Source organism: Natrix helvetica (genome assembly GCF_964273705.1).
Source record: "Natrix helvetica genome assembly, chromosome: 2".
NCBI lineage: Eukaryota > Metazoa > Chordata > Lepidosauria > Squamata > Natricidae > Natrix > Natrix helvetica.
This window is the reverse complement of record NC_138552.1, coordinates 260,404,484-260,426,959: the sequence shown is the minus strand read 5'-3', so window position 1 is coordinate 260,426,959 and position 22,476 is coordinate 260,404,484. Positions and strand designations below refer to the sequence as shown.

General features: G+C 40.9%; 1 protein-coding gene across 2 annotated transcripts in view; it reads left to right on the top strand.

Annotated features, from left to right (window-relative positions):
* The first annotated feature begins 11,329 nt into the window (after positions 1-11,329).
* Positions 11,330-22,476, top strand: part of PNPT1 (polyribonucleotide nucleotidyltransferase 1) — a 35,367-nt gene continuing 24,220 nt past the window's right edge. The window contains exons 1-12 of one of the 2 annotated variants that reach the window (XM_081943095.1): positions 11,330-11,735; positions 12,310-12,370; positions 12,526-12,600; positions 13,174-13,279; positions 13,772-13,821; positions 14,521-14,584; positions 14,677-14,724; positions 15,236-15,349; positions 17,179-17,365; positions 19,690-19,741; positions 21,149-21,206; positions 22,344-22,440. In XM_081943095.1, coding sequence (XP_081799221.1) covers positions 11,524-11,735; positions 12,310-12,370; positions 12,526-12,600; positions 13,174-13,279; positions 13,772-13,821; positions 14,521-14,584; positions 14,677-14,724; positions 15,236-15,349; positions 17,179-17,365; positions 19,690-19,741; positions 21,149-21,206; positions 22,344-22,440 — 1,124 coding nt within the window. In that variant the 5' untranslated portion in view covers positions 11,330-11,523. The remainder of the gene's footprint in view (positions 11,736-12,309; positions 12,371-12,525; positions 12,601-13,173; positions 13,280-13,771; positions 13,822-14,520; positions 14,585-14,676; positions 14,725-15,235; positions 15,350-17,178; positions 17,366-19,689; positions 19,742-21,148; positions 21,207-22,343; positions 22,441-22,476) is intronic. The other variant, XM_081943096.1, reaches the window with a different exon arrangement.

Here is a 22,476-nt window from a genome sequence, read left to right as displayed (position 1 = left end):
GGAGAAGCCCCTCTGAGCTTCTATGGGTCGCTGGCTAAGATCCCACTTAGACCGGTTACACCTGAATTATTCTGCCTCATCGCCTCCAGACTCCACAAGCAAAATTCAGAATTTTAGCATAGGGGAATCAATATACGCCCACAACTATGCCGGGGGAACCCTGTGGATTCCTGCCACAGTGATAGGCATCACTGGCCCACGCTCTTACATTCTAGAGCTCGAGGACGGTAGAAACTGGAGAAGGCACATTGATCAACTCCGTGGCCACCTCTCCAACTCCACACTTAGACCACCAGAGGTAACTCCTGCACAAGTTAGCCAAAGCCCTATCCAAACGGAGCAACTGCTCACTTCTCCTACAGTCAGCTCATGCCCGAGGGTACCGGAATACTTATCTGGTGGTGTTGCAGGCCCACAGCAAGCTCCGAGCGAACCAGCTCTAGAAGCTCCAGCCGCGGCCTGTGGAGGATTCCAGGAGCTTCCACCAAGCGGAGCTGTGGAGCAAACAGGTACGTCCAACCTGTCCAAGGAAACCCCTCCTACTGAACTGCGCAGGTCAGGCAGAGCTGCACGCCTACCTGCGTGACTACATCCCCAGTAGGATTGTTCCATCTAAGAGGGGAGGGTGTTAGATATCTACAATAGCAACTATGGTTTCCACCAAGGTCCTCTGTTCCAGCGGGAACAGAGGTTTGATTCTATTGGTTGAGCGGTCTGACAGCTCCCTATAAATGGGCTGCTGTCATACCCAGTGTTAGATCTGGGCAACGAGAGAACAGACTGCGGACACGAAGTGACTTAACAGCTCTTTATTAGTAGTAATAGTGATCCAGCTTGCTCTGTGGTCGGAGGGTTCCCCTTTTATAGGGATTGGGTACGCCTCTCGACCAATCAGAGCGATACCTGTTTCCCGCTGTAGCAGCGGACCAGAGAGGAGACTTGTACCGATATATGTTAATATCTAACACCCCTCCCCTCTTAGACGGAACATTGCGGTTTCTTATGTAGTCCTTAAGGTATGTTGGCGTTTGCCTTACTCGGGTGGAACGTCGCAGTTCGGGTTGGTCAGAAGTAGTTGTAGGATCAGTTGCTTTCTTTGTTTCGAGTTCTGAGGTTTGCAGGCTTTCGTTGCTTTGGCGTTCGGGGGTCTGCTCGCTTACGTTGCTTGGGGGTTGTTCCGTTTCGCGCTCGACCTCTTGTTCTGTCCTGGGCTCGCAGGTGTCGTAGCTCTCTGTGTTGGGGCTCTTGAGTGGCTGACTTTGCATCGGTAGGTAGCTTTCGTTCTCGGTTCGTAGGTCTGAGTGCGCCAGGCGACCCCGGAGTTGATCGATGTGCCTTTTCCAGTTCCGCCCATCTTCCAGTTCTAACAGATATGATCGTGGACCCGTGATGCCAATGACCTTTGCCGGCATCCACAATGTTCCCCCTGCATAGTTGTGGGCGTATACCGAATCCCCTATGCTAAAACTCCGAATTTTGCTTGTGGAGTCTGGGGGTGCTGTGGCAGAGTAATTGGGGTGAAGACGGTCCAGGTGAGACCGTAGACGGCGACCCATGAGCATTTCAGCGGGGCTCCTACCCGTCGTTGCGCTGGGGGTGATGTGCTGAATTAGGAGGTAATGGTCAATGCGTGTTTGCCAATCACCTGGACCCATCCTAGCGAGGGCCTCTTTTGCGGATTGCACCATCCTCTCCGCCTGTCCATTTGATGCCGGATGGAATGGCGCGACGAGGGCATGCCGAATTCCCTGACCTGCTAAGTACGTTTCGAATTGCATGGCCGTGAATTGGGGCCCGTTATCGGAGACCAAGAGGTCGGGCAAGCCATGAGTGGCGAAAAGTCGCCGTAGAACCTTAATGACTGCCTCTGCTGTGGTTGAAGTCATTAGGACTACTTCTAGCCATTTGGAGTATGCATCCACAACTATAAGGAAAGTCTGACCTTGAACTGGCCCTGCGAAGTCGATGTGTATTCTCGACCAGGGTGCTTTCGGCTTTTCCCATTCTGTGGCGGGCGCTTCCGGGGGTGCTGGTCTCGATTCTTGGCATGGATCGCAAGTGGCCACCCACTCCTCTATCTCTTTGTCCATGTTTGGCCACCAAACGTAACTTCTCGCTAAAGCCTTCATCCTAACGATCCCCGGATGCCCAACATGTAATGCATCTAACACATTTCTACGTAAGGCATAAGGAATAACAACTCGATCCCCCCACAATAAACAACCTTGTAACACTGAGAGTTCGTCCCGTTTCGACCAAAACACTTTGAATTCCGGGCCCACGTTTCCCTTCGGCCACCCCCTCCAAACCCAAGTTTGAACTTGCTTTATTATATTGTCTTTAGAGGAGAACCTTGCAACGTCGCAGGAAGAAACCGGTCCTGAGTCCAAACAGTCAATGAGCAACACCGGTACTTCGGGAGTGGGGTCTGGCCAAAGGTCCGGTAGTGGGCAACGGCTGAGTGCGTCTGCGTGTCCTAGAGTGGAGCCCGGTTGATGGATTAACTTGTATGAGTACGCAGCCAGGAAAACAGTCCACCTGGTCATGCGTGGAGAGAGGGAGACTGGAGTGGGGCGGTTTCCCGCCAAAAGTCCCAGCAGCGGTTTGTGATCTGTAATTAGTTCAAAATCGCGGCCGTAGAGGTATTCATGGAAACGTTTTACTCCAGCTACAGCAGCTAACGCTTCCCTGTCCATCTGGCTGTAGTTCCTCTCGGCCGATGAAAGAGTCCTAGAGTAGAAGGCGATGGGTGCTTCGTTCCCGTTAGGCATCCTGTGGTTGAGGACTGCGCCAACTCCAAAAGGTGATGCGTCGCAGGTCAATACCAGCGGTAGTGTCTGGCTGTATTGGACTAACAGTGAGTCAGTGGTGAGCAGGCGCTTTACTGCGGCAAAAGCTGCTGCTTCGGATCGTCCCCATCTCCATGGTGCGTTCCTCTGGAGTAGTCGATGTAATGGCTCAGCAACGGTCGCCTTCTGTCTCAGAAAAAAGCTGTAGAAGTTAAGTAGTCCGAGGAAGGCCTGCAACTCGGTCTGATTTCGTGGTGTGGGGGCATCCTGGATCGCCTTAATTTTCTTTGAAGTGGGGTGTATTCCCTGACCATCGATTCTATAACCCAGGAATTCTACGCTAGGCACATTAATTTGGCATTTTTCCTTTTTAAGGCGGAGACCCTTCTCTCTGATTCTGGCCAAAACAGTTCTGACTCTTTTATTTAATTGCTCCTCATTTGCAGCGGACACCAAGATGTCGTCGAAATAGGGGACGACTCCCGGTATCCCTTGCAAAAGTCGCTCCATGACGCTCTGGAACAACCCTGGAGCAATGCTTACGCCGAATTGTAGCCGGTTGCATTTGAATGCTCCTCTATCCTTATCTATTTTTGGGCGGAGTGCAAAAGGCACTCGTCTCGGTTTAAGTCGGATTGGCGCCACTTTGGGGTCTAAGTTGAATGAGATTGGTTTACCCACATACTTACCAAGACCGGGGCTGAACACATCCTCGAACTCCTTAAATATCTGCTCAGCGCTGCTGTTCTCCACGGCGTTGATCCCGGTGACTTCTAACCCCAAGGCTTCAAACCAATCTAGTCCTAGAAGGTTCTGTAACGGTGCGCTGGCGATGGTCACGGGCAGCTGGGCTACGATGTCTTTGAAGCGGATCTGGAATGTGCCTTGGCCCACGATGGGGACTCGGTTCCCCTGGTAGTCTCGAAGCAGGATGTCTGGAACGCGTAGTTGGCTCTTTTTGAGGCTAGGGATAGCCTGTTTCATGGATGCCCATGAAATGATCGTCAGGGACGATCCTTTGTCAACTTCCAGCTCGCAAGGTGAGCCCTCCAAGAGGACTGTGACTTTCAGCTTTTTAGGCCGCTTGGTGCGGACCTGACTTATTGTGGTGAGATACGTTCGCAATTCCTCTCTCTGGGTCAACTCTATCTCAGCATCTGTATCCTGAAAATACTCTCGTTGAGCGTCCTGATAGAACGCTCTCTCAGCTCTTTGTGTGTAATCTCTCTGGGGATACGCTCGCTCAGCTCTTTGGGGATTTTCTCTCTGGGTAAACATTTGTGGATTTCTCTCTGGGCGCCCTTTTTGATTTCGCCAAGCCCCTGGGTTGGGCTTCTGTTGGCGGTACATAGGTGGCTGCCGTGGGGCAGGGACTTCGCTCCGGCACACTCGTGCGATGTGCCCAAGTTTGTTACAGTGCGAACAAACAACGTTCCTGAACCTACAGGTAGACCGGGGGTGATTCCCTCCGCAGCTTGCGCAGGGTGGCAAACGGAATCCGGGTCTCCCCCCAGGCCTCATGTGACTGCTCCGCATCAGGTGACTGTCCTCGAACTCGGGATCCTCGTAGTCGGGGTTGGTGTCCTCGTAGTGAACTCTGGTGTGCCCGGGTGCTGGCTGGCTTGCGCTGAAACCGCGTTGTATGGTCACCGATGATTTCTCCGCTGACTCTGATGCCCTTGCTTCGTTGAGTGCTATCTGTAGGGTTAAATTTGGGTTTGCCAACAGCTTCTTTTGTAGCGAAATGTCTCTTAACCCACAGACAAATTGTGCCAGGATATGCTCGTCCAGATCCCTGAACTCGCAGTGAGTTGCTGCTTTACGCAGGGCTGCAACATATTGGTTGATTGATTCTCCCGCCTTCTGGTTCCGCGTGTTGAATTCCTGGCGGCATACGTGGCGGGAAGGTTTTGGCGCGTAATGAGTCTGTAGAGCCAGTTGCAACGCCGTCCATGATACCGCTTGTATCGGAGTAGGCGCGGTTAGGTCTCTGGCCGTGTTGAAGACCTCTTTTCCACAGTAGCCGAGGAAGATGTTTTTCTTTCGGGCGTCGGTTATCCCCGTGTATTCGTTTGCTTCGAGAAAGCAATCGAAACGAATCATGAATGCTTCCCATTCGTCGTTCGCTGGGTCGAACGGAGCGGGGGGAGTGTGCATCGCCATCTTCTCTAGTTTGAATTTGCCGCGCTGCGGTGTCCTGAGATGGCTGCCGGAATTTCTGCCGAATTCCTAGGCTGGATCAAATCCGGAGATTCTGAAGTAGCGTTCTTCGTCCTATCTGTCTCTCGATCCCACCTTCGTCACCAATGTTAGATCTGGGCAACGAGAGAACAGACTGCGGACACGAAGTGACTTAATAGCTCTTTATTAGTAGTAATAGTGATCCAGCTTGCTCTGTGGTCGGAGGGTTCCCCTTTTATAGGGATCGGGTACGCCTCTCGACCAATCAGAGCGATACCTGTTTCCCGCTGTAGCAGCGGACCAGAGAGGAGACTTGTACCGATATATGTTAATATCTAACACCCAGACTTTGCTGGATTGTTCACACTTGTTGTATTAAATAAAGAGCTGTTGCACTGTTAGCCTGTGTCTGCCTATCCATTGCCCGATCTAACACATGCAGTACTTCTTTTTTAGCTCAAGTTGTAGAAGGAATTGAGTGAAAAAGTTAGAGCTGAGAATCTGTCAGCATTATCCAAACATTATCTGTGTCATCTTCCTAACAAAGGTAGAGACTTACAAAAATTTGTGTGAATGAAAAAGAATTCCATGAGTTGGGCAGTTCTTTGCAACAGTCAGAGGCAAATCTGCACCCTTCACTTACTGTGAAGTCATCATAGTCTTTGGATTACCTATTCTTCCTTTCTGATTCTGCCTTGGTTTGTCTGAAGGTGCTTCCATATTGCACACACACACACCCAAAGCTATTTAAAAGCAATCTCGAGATTTTCACATTTGCCCACCTGAAATTCATAGAAAAAAGGATGAAAAATCAATATCTTTCCCAGGTTGCTGCAGGTTTTTCAGGGATGCAATTCCTCCCATTCCCAATGAAGGGAAAAGAAAGGAATCCTGAAGCTTTGTAAGCTTGCTCAACTTGTGCTGAAGAAAAGTGGGAAACAGACCATTTTTTGTCCATTTTTTTTCTTTTATCTGGGCTATTGCGATCAAACTGCAAAGCCTTCAAGCTATCATTTTCTTTACAGGGCCTGAAGCTCAGGAGTAGAAAAATGAAAGTGCAACAATTTAAGAAAAAAAACAGCTTTGTATGAGTTTCAACCACATTGCAACTGAATTAAAGCAGTTTGACTCAAACTGGCACAAAATCCTAAAATGGAAGTGCTCTGCAACCAAAACAAAGTTTGGATTTTGTCAGCAATGTGCAGCTCTGTAAAGCTTACTGGGATACTTTAATTTAGTTTGTAGATTGATGTGAGTCACTAGGAAAGCACATTTTATGGGTTATATTGTGCTGTATGGTAGTAACTCCAATACTGCCCAATACTGTTTAATACAGTAGTCACCAACTGGTGGTTTGTGGACCACTGGTGGTCCGTGAGAAAATTTTGGTGGTCCACAGAAAAGTTATTGCATTTTTATATTGCACTAAATTTTATTTATCTTTTTTAAAAATTCAGATTAGTGGTCCACAGGATTTAAAATTATGAAATTAGTGGTCCCTGAGGTCCGAAAGGGTGGTGACCCCCGGTTTAATACACCATTGAAATAAGCAAGCATTTAGCTGTAGCATTAAGAGAAGATTAACATGATAAAACCCTGAGTTTCTGCTACTAATCCAAAGAGGTAGGGTGTATTGTCTAATGTATTGGAATTTGAATTATTTCATTAGTAAATCAAGTTTCAGCATGGATTAAATTTACTTTAGAATATTTCTTTATGTCAAAGTCATGACAAGACATAGATTTTCAGTTATCCAAATATTTTGTCTATTTTATTTTCAGTGTGACTCCAAGAAAAATGAGATTTAATTTGTTTAGTCATTTTTTTTCAGCTTTGCAAGAGGAAACTACTTTCATTAATCAATTAATTAAAAACTCTTGATCAGATAGTTAGCTGATGATGCCACCTAATGGCTAAAAGAGGAGAGCTTTAATAAACATTACAATGTTTGAAATTCCGTTCAGTATGTTTCTTGTTCAAAAATCACACAAGCCTATATAATCACAAAGATATTTTAGAAGAATTATTTATCTCAAAGAGATTTATGTTGCTTTCAGGATCAAATTATTCTAAAACAACTTGCTATCAATCCATCACATGCAACAAGTAATACAAGATTAAAGTCTTTATGTCTCTAATTGCCAACAAGGGATGTTGAGTTTAGACTAACCAAGATCTTTAAGGCTTGTAATTTTCTAAACGAATCTTCCTCTAACTTCCTCTATTCATGCATGCTACACTTTGATATTTTCCAGCCAAACTTCCCAACACATCTGAAGAGCATCAGTTGAGGAAAACAGATTCAAACAATGGACTTCGTGGAGTAAAGGTTCACAATTTGTGATCTGAAGACCTCTGGTCAATCTAATTCACTCTTCCCCTCCCTACCCTGAGGGCTCTGCACATTTCTCAAGCAGTTTGGAGCCAGAATTTTTAAAAACTATTTATTTAATTTTTAAATCCTGTAGACATCACTTGATAATGGAGGAATGCCTACAGCTTCCATGTTGTTGATCCTGGCTGATATGATGCCAAGAAAAGGTCACAATAATGACAGAGTGCTTCCCATCAGAGAAAAAGTAGGGAAACACTGAACTAAGGCTTAGGTTATTTTTAATGTAAAGTAAAATAAATCAGCAACTGAGAGTCATATTGATTGCAATGGTGTAGAAGTGTATTTATTTAATTTCTAGGCTACCCAATTTTACTGTGACTCTGGGTGGTATAAATATAATTAAAATGATCTAGTAGATAATATCCTGAGGGGGGAAGCAATCATAATTTCACAACTCGAGCAACCCACACAGGGGGGGTGGGGGAGGCACTAGATATTCTAATCCAAGTTCTGGGATAAAAGCCAAGCTGAAGGTCTCATTTAAAGTAAGCTCTAAATGGGAACTATATGAATCTCTAGAGGATATCATTCCAGAGGGCAAGTGCTAAAATAGAGAAGGCACTATAAGTATATAAATAACGCTAATTCATGTCATCAATGAGTCTTGATCATACTATATATGGGGTCAATTTTATCTTTTATGATAGGCTAATTATGGCATTAGCTTGTAATATGGGGGATAAATCTATGATAAATAATTGCATATGTTCTTATCCCACTCACCATACTTTTCTGACTTTACTTATCCCTCTCTTCTTCTAATCTCTATTAACCCAGACAACCTATTTATATGTTTTTTTTTAAATCCCTGAAGACAGCAGAATATAGTTAATGAACAGATAATCTAGGTGCGGAAATATTTTTCTTTCTGGGTAGATCTAATTAAACACACTAAAAAAACACACAGCAGAGGACACTGATGTGATCTCATTGATTTTACATAAACAAGAGTGCAATTAAAACAGCTTCCCTATCCAACAAATGTCACTTATTGATCATCAGGTGTTGCTTGGAAGGGTGCTTTTGTTCCTTGGTTGGATGCAAACTCTATCCCATAATAGGATCTCAGAAGGAGGTGTGTTCAATTGGCTGTATTCACTGCTGAGAGGGATGGGAGCTGCAGTTTCAAAATGTCAGCTGATCCCAAAAGCTGAAGTTTAGTCACAGGGGCTGTGGGTAATAATTGTATCTAGATGTTTTTATATAACATGGTCTTCATGGGTTTAGTTTTATGCATGTGATGTCAATCATTCCAAGTTTTTATTGATTTATTAAATTTATATAGGACCCATCTCAATATAAGGCTCTTGGTAGCTCATAATTAAAAACAGCATAAAAACAAAAACAAAAAAACAATACAATGAAAAACCATATAAAATCATATAACAAAATTCATAATGAGCAAAATGATCATATCTATCTATAACAGTCGATATAGCCACTCTGACACCTCTACCATGCTCCTATGTCTGCAGCCCATTGGCAAAGACCTTGCAAAATTCAGGGCTGATCTGATCTCTGGGGGAGGTGGGATGATGTTCCTTAGAGCAGCTGCTATGACAGAAAAGCCTCTCTTCCTGGGCCTCACCAGATGATACTCCATGATTGAGGGGACCCAATGCATGCCCCTCTTGTTGGACCTGTTGGAACAGGTTGATGTGATTGGGAAAAAAACTCAAATAGTATGCTGTATGCATGCAGCCAATTTTGGTTAACTAATAACATAAGATGCTATCATTTTTCCCTAATGGAATCTCCGTTTTATTCAAAACTTTTCCTTCAGATATGTCTGTTATATGTAACAAACAAATAGGTATTTACCTGGGAATACTGTAATAAATCACAGGAAATTCAGTGGGATTTGTTTTAGAGTAGACTTGTATTCTCAAAAGGATTTGCAAAGTAATATTATTTTAATATCCACTTTGATTTAATTTCATAGTACACAATGCATCTTAATCAATTTTCAGAATCATTGTGAAAAGCAAACTACCACTTAATAGATGACTTAAGAATGCATTAAGAACACCAGTTACTGCTACTATATTTATTCTATAGATTTTAGAGTTTTACAGAATACAAGACTATACTTCTTGACCTAATGGTCTTCTATAAATCTTCTTTTTGCTTATTTCAGTAATGTATAACCTCCCTGTATAATGACTAAATGAATAATACAAACTGAAGCTATCTTTTGATTTTATAAGAAATTTATATTTAGTAGAGATCCTTTATTCATCTATTAAAGATTTTGCAACTTGCCAGCCAAGCCACAGACTTGTTACTTTGCAATTGTTATGGCATCAAAATGAAGCCATACCCAACTTTATCATAATAATCATTACCATCATAATTTTCACAATTATGAAATTTGGGTCAACTATATTATGGCATCTGATTCAAGTCATGTGATATGATGCACAGATCATCCTTTCGTTTCTCCACCACCACCACAAAGACACTCCCACCCTTTATCAAATAATTTTGTGTCTCTGGGTTTACTATTTTCTTTGTAATTGCATCCGACTTTTATTAGTGATGTTCAAACAAGCCACCACCACCACACTGTATTATTTCAAAGAAATAAAATTTAAAAGTACCGTAATGTATAATAAAAGCATAGCTAATTCATGATACATGTAATGACAAATGAAGCACCTATAATGCACTATAATTTGCTTGTACTAATCCAATTATATCTGAAACTCCAGAAATTGTTCATTATGCTTCTGTCTGAATTATTCTGCTACCTGAGCATGAAGAAACAAGTCTCTCCAAATGAGCCATATAGAGGGGTTGAGTTCTAATCCTGTTTCAGGCATATATAAAAATGAGAGAGATTTTAGAAGTGACTTGTCTTTTTCTGCTTTTTAGGGTTGAGAGAGAGTGACTGGCCCAAAGTCACTCAGCTGTCTTTCAGTGCAGAATGAACTGATCCTTTGCCCAAGACAGGTCCCTCCATCACAGCTGCTCAGCTAAAGCAATTTGCTACCAGGTGTCTGGTATCCAGGAAGATATCAGCCCTAGGAATGGAATAGAATAGAATAGAATTCTTTATTGGCCAATTGTGATTGGACACACAAGGAATTTGTCTTTGGTGCATATGCTCTCCGTGTACATAAAAAGACATGAAAAGATACATTCGTCAAGAATCATAAGGTACAACACTTAATGATAGATAGTATAAATAAGCAATCAGGAAACAATATCAATATAAATCGTAAGGATACAAGCAACAAAATTACAGTCCTGCAGTCATAAATGGGAGGAGATGGTGATAGGAACCATGAGAAGACTAATAGTACTAGTAATGCAGCCTTAATGAATGGTTTGACAGTGGTGACGGAATTATTTGTTTAGCAGTGATGGCATTGGGGGAAAAACTGTCCTTGTGTCTAGTTGTCTTGGTGTACAGTGCTCTATAGCCTCGTTTTGAGGGTAGGAGTTGAAATAATTTATGTCCAGGATGCGAGGAGTCTGTAAATATTTTCACAGCCCTCTTTTTGACTCGTGCAGTGTACAGGTCCTGAATGGAAGGCAGGTTGGCAGTAATTGTTTTTTCTGCAGTTCTGATTATCCTCTGAAGTCTGTGTCTGTCTTGGGTTGCAGAACCAAACCAGAAGACAGTTATAGAGGTGCAGATGACAGACTCAATAATTCCTCTGTAGAACTGTATCAGCAGCTCCTTGGGCAGTTTAAGCTTCCTGAGTTGGCGCAGACAAAGACAAATATCTCTCTCGTCTGGTCTCAATATCTAAACCAGGGTTCATTTAGGGTGCCAGGTAGCTCAATCCCGTCTTCCAACCTAAAACGTTACTCAGAAAGGCTCCAACTTGCATTCTGTCGAGCCTCCCCGGAACAGGAAAAGCGCAAGAAGAATTTGCTCGAGTACTAGAAACTTTTAAAACTGCGAGGAAACTCCCACCGCTAGAGGGCGAGCGACCATCTCTGCGCCGTTCTTTCCCGCTTCTTGGGAATCGAAACTGAACCGCGGGAAGTGCCCGCCTCCATCTGTCCCTTTTTTTCCTATTCCTCAGCTCCTCTAGCTAACCCGCACGTGCATGCCACAACAGCCAATGGCGACCGAGTTTGTTGCGCAGAGCCAATCAGCTGTCTCTTAACGTGAAACAATCGCTTGCCGGGTGACTCTTAGCGTTAATGGCTGCTTGCTGTGCTGCTTGCCGTTCGTGGCTGAGATGGAGGACGAAGTCGGTGGGGAGTGCTGTGATAGCAGCCTCTCGCGAAGTAGGCCCTGCGGGTCTTCGGCTGAGGGGGCCCGGCTGCCTTCGCCTTATGCGGCTGAGTTCGACCACAAGCTTTAATAGCTCTCCTGCCACCTCTATAGCGACGACGGTGGATGTTGGAAGCAAGTAAGAAAGAAAGACTGGAAAGCTTACTAAGGAAGGGGGTCCCTTTTTTCCTCCCAGGAGGAAAATTTGCGCAGAGATGATTAAAAATCCCTGGAGAAACTTTCCAAAGCATAGTTAAATTTTGGAGTATCTCAAGTCGTCCTGACCACGTGCAGGTTGACTTCCTCCCTGGGCTGTTTGTGTTGTTGTTTGTTTAATCACTTATGCAGAATTACGTCTAGTTGGATTGGAACACAATATATTTCGTCTTGCCACCTTGAAATAGCAACACTTAGACTTATGTACCGCTTCACAGTGCTTTACAGTCCACTCTAAGCGATTTATAGAGTCAGCCTATTGCCCCCAACAATCTGGGTCCTCATTTTATCCACTTTGGAAGGGATGAGCCTGGTGAGATTGGAACTTCCAAATTGCAGGCAATCAGCAGGAGTAGCCTGCAGTACTGCGCCACCACAGCGCTTAAATTCTCTGTGGCATCCAATCTTTTCTGTAGAATTAGAAAGATGTTGGATTGAGGTGAACAAATTCTAAGATTAACTAAACATAAATATGTCTTATGTTCTTCCTTTTCTAGGAAATTGGAAATATCTTCAGGAAAACTAGCCAGATTTGCTGATGGTTGTGCTGTGGTTAAGGTATTCACTGTGAAATAATTTTGGTCATACCATTGAGTGGTTTGTGGGCTGGTTTCTCCCCTCAATTTTTACCCTTAAAAAAATAATGAAGCCTGTGAATAGAACTAGCATGATTCACCTCTGTTTCCTCTGCTTTTTTATATGTTTAAATTAAGTTAGGTGACACAACAGTGATGGTGACAGCAGTCAGTAAAACAAAACCTTCTCAATCTCAGTTCCTGCCTTTGGTGGTATGTATTTCAATAAACAATTCTAAAGTATTATATGCCAAGCATAATACTACAGATAGTCCTTAACTTACAATCACAATTGAGCCCAAAATTTATGTTGCTAAGTGAAAAATTTATTAAATGAGTTTTGTCCCATTTTATGACTTTTTTGCCATGATTGTTAAGTGAAACTGGCTTCCTCATTGACTTTGCTTGTCTTAAGGTCACAAAAGGGAATTTACATGACCCCTGGAAACTTACAACTGTCATAAATATGAACTACTTGTCAAGAATTCAAATGTAAATCATGGGGATGCTGCAATAAGTGTGAAAAATGGTCATAATTCGCTTTTTTCAGTGCAGCTGTAACCATACAGTCACTAAGCAAACTGTTGTAATTCGAGGACTACTTTGTATAACTTTTGGTCATGATGCAGAACATTTGTCAAAGTAATAAGATTTTTAGATGCTCTATTGAAAAATATTTCATAGTTCTGAATAGACCAGATAAACTGGAATGTTTATTCCTGATTCATTACATAGAATGTCACCTTGTCTTAAAAATTCAAAACAAAATGCTGCTTCTTACTTTAGGTTGACTATCGGCAAAAGGGTGCTGCTGTAGGCAGAATACCTACCAATTACTTGAGAAGAGAACTGCGTACTACAGATCATGAAATTCTTACAAGCAGATTAATAGGTATGTAGTATAAACATCAAGTAGTCTTATTTATAAGTCTTGGTTTTCTTTAAAAGACAAATTGTAGGGACAGTTCTGAATTGGATCATATTCAGTTAATTATACCTCTTGTAAAATAGTCATATAAATTTGATCAAATGATATTCTGTATCTAATGTAGCATTAGGGCATTTGTTCAAGAGAGCTATATATGTTTTATAACAAGTGCTGATGGACGGCTAAATTGTTTTCTACTGTAAGGTTTGGTAGGTGACAGTCAGAACAAACTAATATATTTTGCCTGGCATACTAACTACTACATATCCGAAATGGGTGACAAATTTAGTAATTCAATCACAGTGTCAATCTGCATTTAAAACCACTGATATTTTCATTTGATAAAAAGTTAGTCATGTACTTTCTCCAGATGTTTGGGAGGGAGTCTAGCCAGAGAACAAAGAGAAAAAGACTCGAAGAGATCTTTACAACATATTCAAATATTATATTTTACAGATCGATCAATTCGACCACTTTTTCCAGCAGGCTACTGTTATGATACACAGGTAGGCTACTTCGTTCCCTTCTCATTTTCTGTCTAATTAATAGTGCAATAATAGTGTTGTAGCTACTTACTAATGTAGAATCCAATTTGTTTTTCTGTTATAGAACTGCTTTTGTTTCTCGAAGTGTCAAGGAATAACTTCCTTTTCTTTGTTGTGCCCCCTGAAATTTCAGAAATTTAGTGGATTGTTAATGCATTCCCAACCAACTTCAATTCAAAGGAGCATTTTTCTTTTAATGTGATTCTCATTTGATAAAAGCATAGGGACTTCAAGAAAATGAAAGAAGAATAATATGAGTGAAAATATGCAGCATTTTATCCTAGTTTGTTGTGTTTTGGACAGTATCAACGCTGTTGAGTAAAACTTGATTTTCCTCTAAGAAAAAGTACTTGAAATTATCTGCCCATTTCTCCATCTTCTGCAATGCTTCTAGTTGTTTTTTGTTTGTTTTTTACAATTTATGTAATATTTCTGCATGTCATTTGGATTTTCAACTAATACAAAAGTTATATTTATGTTCTCAGACAATATGTCTCTAACTCATTTCAAATATTCCTTATACATTTGCCTATAAATGCATTAAACAACCAAAGAGGCATGATACATTCTTGCTCAGTGTTGAACCATTTGCCAGGCTATTGAAATTTAGTATTCAATTACTGTTAACTAAAACTGTATTATTTGTTTTTCTTGTGTTAGATCATTTGTAATCTTTTAGCTGTAGATGATGCCTACAGTCCTGAGGTGCAGGCAATTAATGCAGGTAATGAATTTTTAAAATATTTCCCCCCTCTAGAATATATAGACTTAGTGAAATACTATAAACAGTGTCAAATAATAATTCTTACTGTTTAGCTTCTGCAGCTCTTGCATTATCAGACATTCCATGGAATGGACCTATTGGTAAGTACAGATGATAATTTAAACTATTATTTAGTTTTTTTTAATACACACACACACATACACAAATATATAAATTTTGGGAGTTATAATCAAAGTTCATGGCTGCTTCCAGTCCTAACACTTGAGATTGTTTCCCTTCTCTAAATTATCATAATCTGATTGTAAACAAGTGCCAGAGATGCACTACAGAAGTAGCTTTTATCATACATTATATTCACTGTCCTAATATCTTCTCAAGTTAAAGCAAAGACAATTTTTCCCTTATTACCTTTCCTTCCTTTGCTGAATTAGACAAGCACTGTTTGGGAATTGTCTTTGTGATATAGCTTTTAAAATATTTGCTCAGTAAAGCAAATTCTTTTAAATAGCAAATTTGATAAGTAGAACATTACCGGTATTATCTAAACTGTATTTGTAGTTCAAAAACATTGAAAAGGTTCATAAATTATTGATTCTATTGTTTGATTTGCATAACTGATGGAATATATTAATTTATGGGGTACCTCCTTAGGAGCTGTAAGAGTTGGAATGATTGATGGAGAAGTTGTTATTAATCCCACTCGAAAAGAAATGTCTTCTAGTACTTTGAATTTAGTGGTTTCTGGAGCTCCTCGAAGCCATATTGGTAAGTGGTTCAGATATACGTATAGAGTTAATTCTTGACTTGAGACTGGTTTTAATGAACATTTGGATTTATGACAGCCTCAGAAGTGCTTTATGGCCTCTAAAGCACTTCTAGATGTCATAAAATACCTCCTCCACTCCTGCAGCCACATAACTACATTTCGGTCACTTGGCAACTAGCTTACATTCACAACTTTTACAACCACATGATTCATTAACAATTCCATGATTTGGACATACAGGTGGTATGATTTGCTTAGTGTCCACCATAAAAAGAGTCATAAAATAATGTTCAGTCATATACATATCTTGATTTATAACTGAAATTTTGATTTGAATTATTCCTTGAGCAGTAGTCATGAGTCCAGAAGGACCCCCAGATTGTGCATTGGCTCTGTATAGGTAGTGCAGCCCTCTCCATGATAAATTCCCAGATCCTTTGGTTCCAAAACTCAAAGCTGTTGCCAAGTTCAACCCAAAAACAATATAGCTAAAAGTTCAATTCTTCATTTGCTCATACCATATAGACAGAATCTTGCCAGACTAAATCTATACTACTGAAGAAATAATTAGAGATTCTAGGGAGTGACTGTCCTATTTGATCCAACTCTGGGCTGTATTGCCTCTTGTCTCATCCCCTCTCCTTTATTCCATCTGTCCTGGGAAATTGTCACTGTATTGTAGTCCATCACACCACCTTCTTCTTTGTAGATACATTCCATCATACCCATTCAATCTTGCCAGTCCAAAACCCTATATTCTCTAGCTACCAAGACATGATGTCAATAGCATTGCTTACTTCACCATGTGTATGGATATGCAGCTGGATATTATCAGCATACTTATGATACCTTACTACAGGTGTATCAAACTCGTATCCTTACGTAATCATGTGACGTATCACGACTTTTTTCTCCTTTGTAAACTGGGTGTGGCCAGTGCATGACTCATCTGGCCCGCAGGCGGCAAGTTTGACACCTGGCCTTACCAGATGATTACCAATAACCTCTCAGCAGCTTCATGTATATGTTGAACATTAAAGGAGAGAGTCTTGTGGTGTCCCACAGTGTAGGTGCTGAGGGCAGGACCTCTAGTTTCCAATCAACACTGACTGGAACCAGCAACGGGGGAAAGAAGAAAAATAATACTATATATACTACTCACTGCAACCCTGACAATTAGCCCAGAAAGACATGTTTGATGATATTTTTTCACTTTTCTTCTGAAAGTCTTTTTTGGTGTACCTGACTTTTTTTGGATGCTGAATCTGTTTCATCCCCAATACCTTCTTCAAATAGTACTTTTTTGTCACAACCAGTAAGCATTTAGTGATTTTTTTTTTACAATTGTCTTTCAAGATAAATTATTACCCCAGAACAGTTTGTTTATTCTTTGCTATTTTATTGTTTCTTGTTAGCCACCCAGAGTTGCATTTGCAAGATGGGCAGCCATATAGATTCATTAAATAAAATACTTAATACTTCTGAATCACAAAAATCTTGCAAAGAAGCTAGCTGTCTGAAGTATGGACTTAAGTATTTTTTGCTCCTGTTATTGCTGTTTGCCAGTGACTAGGTTTAACTTGTTATTTGAGGAAGGTTCTAAAGTAGTGTTTCCAAGCTGGAGCAGAAAAAGCTAAGTGAAATAGGATAGATTTCTTTACAGTAAAGCAGTTAAGTCTTCATATGTGTGAATCTTAAGTTATTAATCTTAATTCATTACATAATATAGGCTGGCCATTTCTTTTATTTAGAAATTTTGTTAATAGCTAGTATATTTCATACTGAAAGCTGTTGGAATGATTAACTACCTCTCAATTATATTCAATAGTTATGTTGGAAGCTGCAGCAGACAACATCCTTCAACAAGATTTCTGCCATGCCATCAAAGTAGGTTTGAAGCATACCCAGCAGATCATTCAAGGCATACAGCAGCTGGAAAGAGAGCAAGGAGTCAAAAAGAGAACTGACCAGAAGTTATTCACTGCCCCAGAGGAGATTGTGAAATATGCACAACAGTAAGTGTGGACACAGACATCTGGAGAACCGTAATTGAATATGCATTGGCTTCTTGTATTCTTTCTTACTAAAAAATAACTGTAGCTACATAATTGTTGCACACAAACATATGCTGCCTAATGTCAAGTGACTGAAGCAGCACAAAAATAATATACCATATTTTTCAGAGTATAAGACGCACCGGAGTATAAGATGTACCAAGATTTTGAAGAGGCGAATTTTAAAAAAGTTTTTACACTCTGCAGACCACCCCAAAACGGCCTGTTTTTCATGAAAACAGGCTCTTTTTTGTTAAAAAAGGGAGGGGGGCATGCATAGCTTTTAGGAAGCTTATAGAGTGCTGCTAGGGGGTGCAAAAACAAGCAAAAAACTGCCCATTTTTTGCTCATTTTTGCCCTCCCCAGCCCCCAGGAGCAAGGCTCCTAAAGGCTATGCCCGGCCATTTTTTCAAAGGGCAGAGTTTCGGGAGGCCAAAAATGCTGTATTCAGTGTAAAAGATGCACCCAGATTTTCACCCTCTTTTGAGGGGAAAAGTGCGTCTTATACTCCGAAAAATGCGGTACTTTCTTCAGATCCTATTTTATACAGGTAGTCCTCAACTTATAATAGTGCATTTAATGACTGAAGTTACAATGGCACTGAAAAAAGTTACTTATGACCATTTTTCATATTTATGAGTATTGCAGATCCCTATGATCATGATTAAAATTCAGACGCTTGGCAACTAACTCATACTTATCACAGTTGCAGTGTCCCATCTTTCGTGATCGTCTGACAACAGAGTCAGTGGGGAAACCAGATTCAATTAACAACCATGTCTCTAACTTAACTGCAGGGAATCACTTAACAACTGTCGCAAAAAAGATCATAAAATAGGGCAAAACTCAACAACAGAAATTTTGGGCTCAGTTGTGATTGTAACTTGAGGACACTGAACATACATAGGTAGAACTGGATATGTTAAATTCTGAAGATGTAAAATTTGCAGAAACTTTACAGGTATGAAAGAAAAAATGTTTCAATGAAAAACAAACTTAGAAGAAAATGAAAGTACATGTAGAGTTTAATATATTTCTATACCATACTTTAAGAACAAATTAGTCAAGCTCCTTTTTAAAAAAAAGTTTAGTAAAGCAGGTACTTTGTAGGGTTGTAAAACTATGCCATTTAGCGCTCTTACAGTTAAATTAATAATATTCTTAATAAGACCTCTTCAAGGATATCCTAGCACTTACAAGGTTATATAAAGTCAGGTCACTAGTAGCGCAGCACTTTTGTGCTGAGTTCTACTTGGTCTCATAGCCTGAAGTTGACTCTGCCAAATCTGAATCATTCTTTTTTGCTAGAATTCCATTATCCCCCAACCCAGGTTAGATACCGATTTGTGGCTTGGGAAGTGTGTGAAAACATGCTTAGAAATGTGGAGCAGAGGACTGCTTAGAGCAGCAGTCCCCAACCTTTGGCAGCCTGGGGTGGGGGGGAAGGCCTGTCACTTGTTAAAGTTGAACTGTGCATGCACATTTGTGCCTGCCAGTCATACAAGTCTAGCTATGCACATGTGCGTGTGTCAGCCAGCCACTGATGCAGCCCAATTACGAACAGGTCATGGCCCAGTAGTGGGCCGGGGCCTGGAGGTTGGGGCTTAAAAGGTATACTGCACCTGAAAGTTGTTATCAAAATTAGTTCATTTACTAAAACATCTGTTTCTTTCCCAATTTCAAAGGATGAAGCTGAATTTCTAAATTGTGTCCAACATAATATTGAGAAGATTTTATTTGCTAAATCAATGTTTATTTTTTGGACTTCAAATGCATATAATAGATCTTATTAGTATATATATACTTTTTGTATATACTATTATATACATTTTGTGCTCTACATGTAGGTGTTTGAATACTTGCTGGATTATTGTACAGGAAACCTTTGATTAAATAGATTACTGATGAGAAAGGTGCTTAGTAATACCAAACATTTATTAAATGGCAAATGGGTCTTTTTGAAACCAAAGCACATGGGAAAATCTACTCTTAATATTGAATGCTCATTTTGAGTGGAAGCAGCAAACGTGGTATAGACTGTTTTGCTAAATATTAACACTGGGACAAAATTCATTATCGCCAGCAATTCAAATAAGATTCGCTTCAGCATATTTTGTAAATTAAAAGCAAACTTTATTAAACCAATTTTTTTAGGTTGGAGGGCTTACTCTTTTAAAGCAGAAGGAAAATTCAACATATACAATATAAATGAAGTGCTTATTAAAGTATGAACTTGCTACATTGTTTCCTTATTTTTCCATGCTTCCTCCTCCACCTCTGCAAAGACTTGCATCTGAAAAAGTCACAGCAGAATTTTCAGACTTCACACATGATAAAGTAAGTATTTGCATTCATATAATACTTTCTAGATTATATTCATATAATTCCATCCCAGTAGGGCAATATACTGATCTTAGCTTCAAGAGGCAAAAGATGATTCAAAATATAGAATCACTGGGAGTTGGCCAGGGTAAAAATTTTAATAGTGTAACATTTGGTGGCAATTTTTTACCAAAACCTCATCTGTCAGCAAGAATCTAAGATCTATATTTATGAGAAAAAATGGAACTACAAACATGCATAAGGTTTCAGTTCACCATTCTTCTTATGAAAGACGACCACTCACAGCTATAAATGTCAGTGTGTCCTAGGCCACAGTCCATGGACTACTGTTGTCTGCAAAGATATTCCACCTTATCCATAGTCTGTGTACCATATACATTTAATAAATAAAATTAAAAATAAATCTCCCACATTATTTTAAAATACCCTAAATCTCAGGAGAGTGCAAAATTCATGGATTTAGCCATTTTTTAATTCCTTCCAATTTATTTTTGGTGTCCCATAGGATTGTTAGATACATAATCATGATTGCAGTTATCAGGTTACTGACTCTTGAATCAAAAGCTTGCAATGATAATACCCTGATCAACATCAAAGATTGGAAACTGCTAGTCCATCTGCAATAGGTTTGAAGTACAAACAAGTATATAATTTGTATGTAGTTTTTTTAAAATTCTGGTTTTCTTGTACATGAGAAATTCCCTGCCACTCTTAGACATTCCTCTAGTGCCATGATGGCGAACCTATGGCACGCGTGCCACAAGTGGCACGCGGAGCCATTTGTCAGGGCACGTGAGGCGCTGCCCTGTCAGCTGAGTTCACCTTTTTAAAAGCTATTTTTCACCTTCCCCAGGCTCCAGAGGCTTTATAGGAGCCTGGGGAGGGCGAAAAGAGCCTCCCCCGCCCCGCCGGAGGCTTCAGGGACCGTCCGAGGCTTCCCTGATGCCTTCGGAGCGCTTAAAACCACCCTCCGAGCAACCCGGAAGTCACTTCCAGTTTGCTCGGAGGGTGGTTTTAAGCGCTCCGAAGGCTTCAGGGAAGCCTCTGGATGGTCCCTGAAGCCTCCGGAGGGCCTCCGGGGGGTTGGGGGAGGCTCTTTTCGCCCTCCCCAGGCTCCTATAAAGCCCCTGGAGCCTGGGGAGGGAAAAAAATGTAAAAATGGGGGGGTCGCGCATTTTGCGCGCATGCGCACTGGGGGGGTCGTGCGTTGCATCGTTCAGCAAGACATTTAAAATTCTGATGTGATTTTGAACTGGTGGATTTTTTTCTTAATTATATATTCTTATTTTAATAAATAGGATGTTATGTTTGAATTCGATTTTGAATCTTTTGCCATCTTGAACACTACTGATGAAAGGTAGAAGATAAATTTAATAAATACATAGACATTTTGCATTCTAGATTTCAAGAGATGAAGCTATCAACAAAATCAGGCTTGAAACAGAAGAACAACTGAAAGGTCAGATATACTAATAATTGTTATATGCATGCATATTATGAAATATATTTTGGAGAGACTTTGTGTACAGATCTATTAAGGAGATAAATTAATGTCTGAGCAATGTAGTATTTCAGACTACAGGGTTTTTAGCCTGATTAAATGTTCTTATTCCTTGGATGTAAAAAAACCAAAATCCTAGTACTGTGATGGCTAACCTTTTTGCCATCACGTTGCCAAAAGCGGGGGGGAGCGAGGGGGTATGCGCATGTAAGCAACCATCCCCACTTTTGGCCGTGATGACATGGTGGATTCATTTTTTGCCCTACCTTCTAGAAGTCTGGGGAGGGTAAAAACGGCCTCTCCTGCCCAGCCCTGTAGGCCATCCGGAGGCTGGAAACAGCCCGTTTTCCAAATTCCGGGTTGCCTGTAGGGCTGTTTTTCATCCTCCAGAGGCTTCAGGGACCCCTGAAGCCTCCGAAGGGCGAAAAACAGCCAAATGCACAAACTGGAAGTTCGGGAATGGCTTCCAGGTTGCCCGTAGGGCTGTATTTCTCCCTCTGGAGGCTTCAGGGAAGCATCCTGAAGCCTCTGGAGGAAGAAAAACAGCCCTACAGGCAGCCCAGAAGTTCAGGAATGGAAGTTCAGAGAAACCTCCAGAGGGCAAAAAACAGCCAAAAATGAAGGCCAACATCAGCTGGCCAGCATGCACATACGGGCTGGGGCTGACAGGGCAATGCTTCGCGTGCCACCTGTGGCACACATGCCACAGGTTTGCCATCACAGCCCTAGTATGTGAGAAAGAAGATGAATATTCTATTTTTTGTTATGCCTGGACTTTTTTTCTTTGTATAGTACCACACACACACACACGTTTGTTTATCATCAACATGCATGTAATTTGTCCACAGAATTACAGATTTGGGTTGCACTAAGATGATTATAAGAAAAATAGAATATATTTATATTTAACATACACAACTGTAACCTATTTTTCCCTTCCTATTTGGTTGCTTTCATTTCTGCTCAGTTGTTCTCTTTGAATCTGCTGAAAGAAAAAGATATAAAATCATACTAATTATTTTGTTGCTAAAATGGATGCTGTTCACTAAATTTTTAAGGAATAGAAAATATTTTTTCTTCTATGTTAACTTCTAGAAAAGTTTCCGGAGGCTAATTCTTATGAAATCACAGAATCATTTAATGTTGTTTCCAAGGAAATCTTTAGAAATCTTATCATGAATGAATACCGAAGGTAAATGTGGAATTTATTGTAATTAAGTGGAGTTAT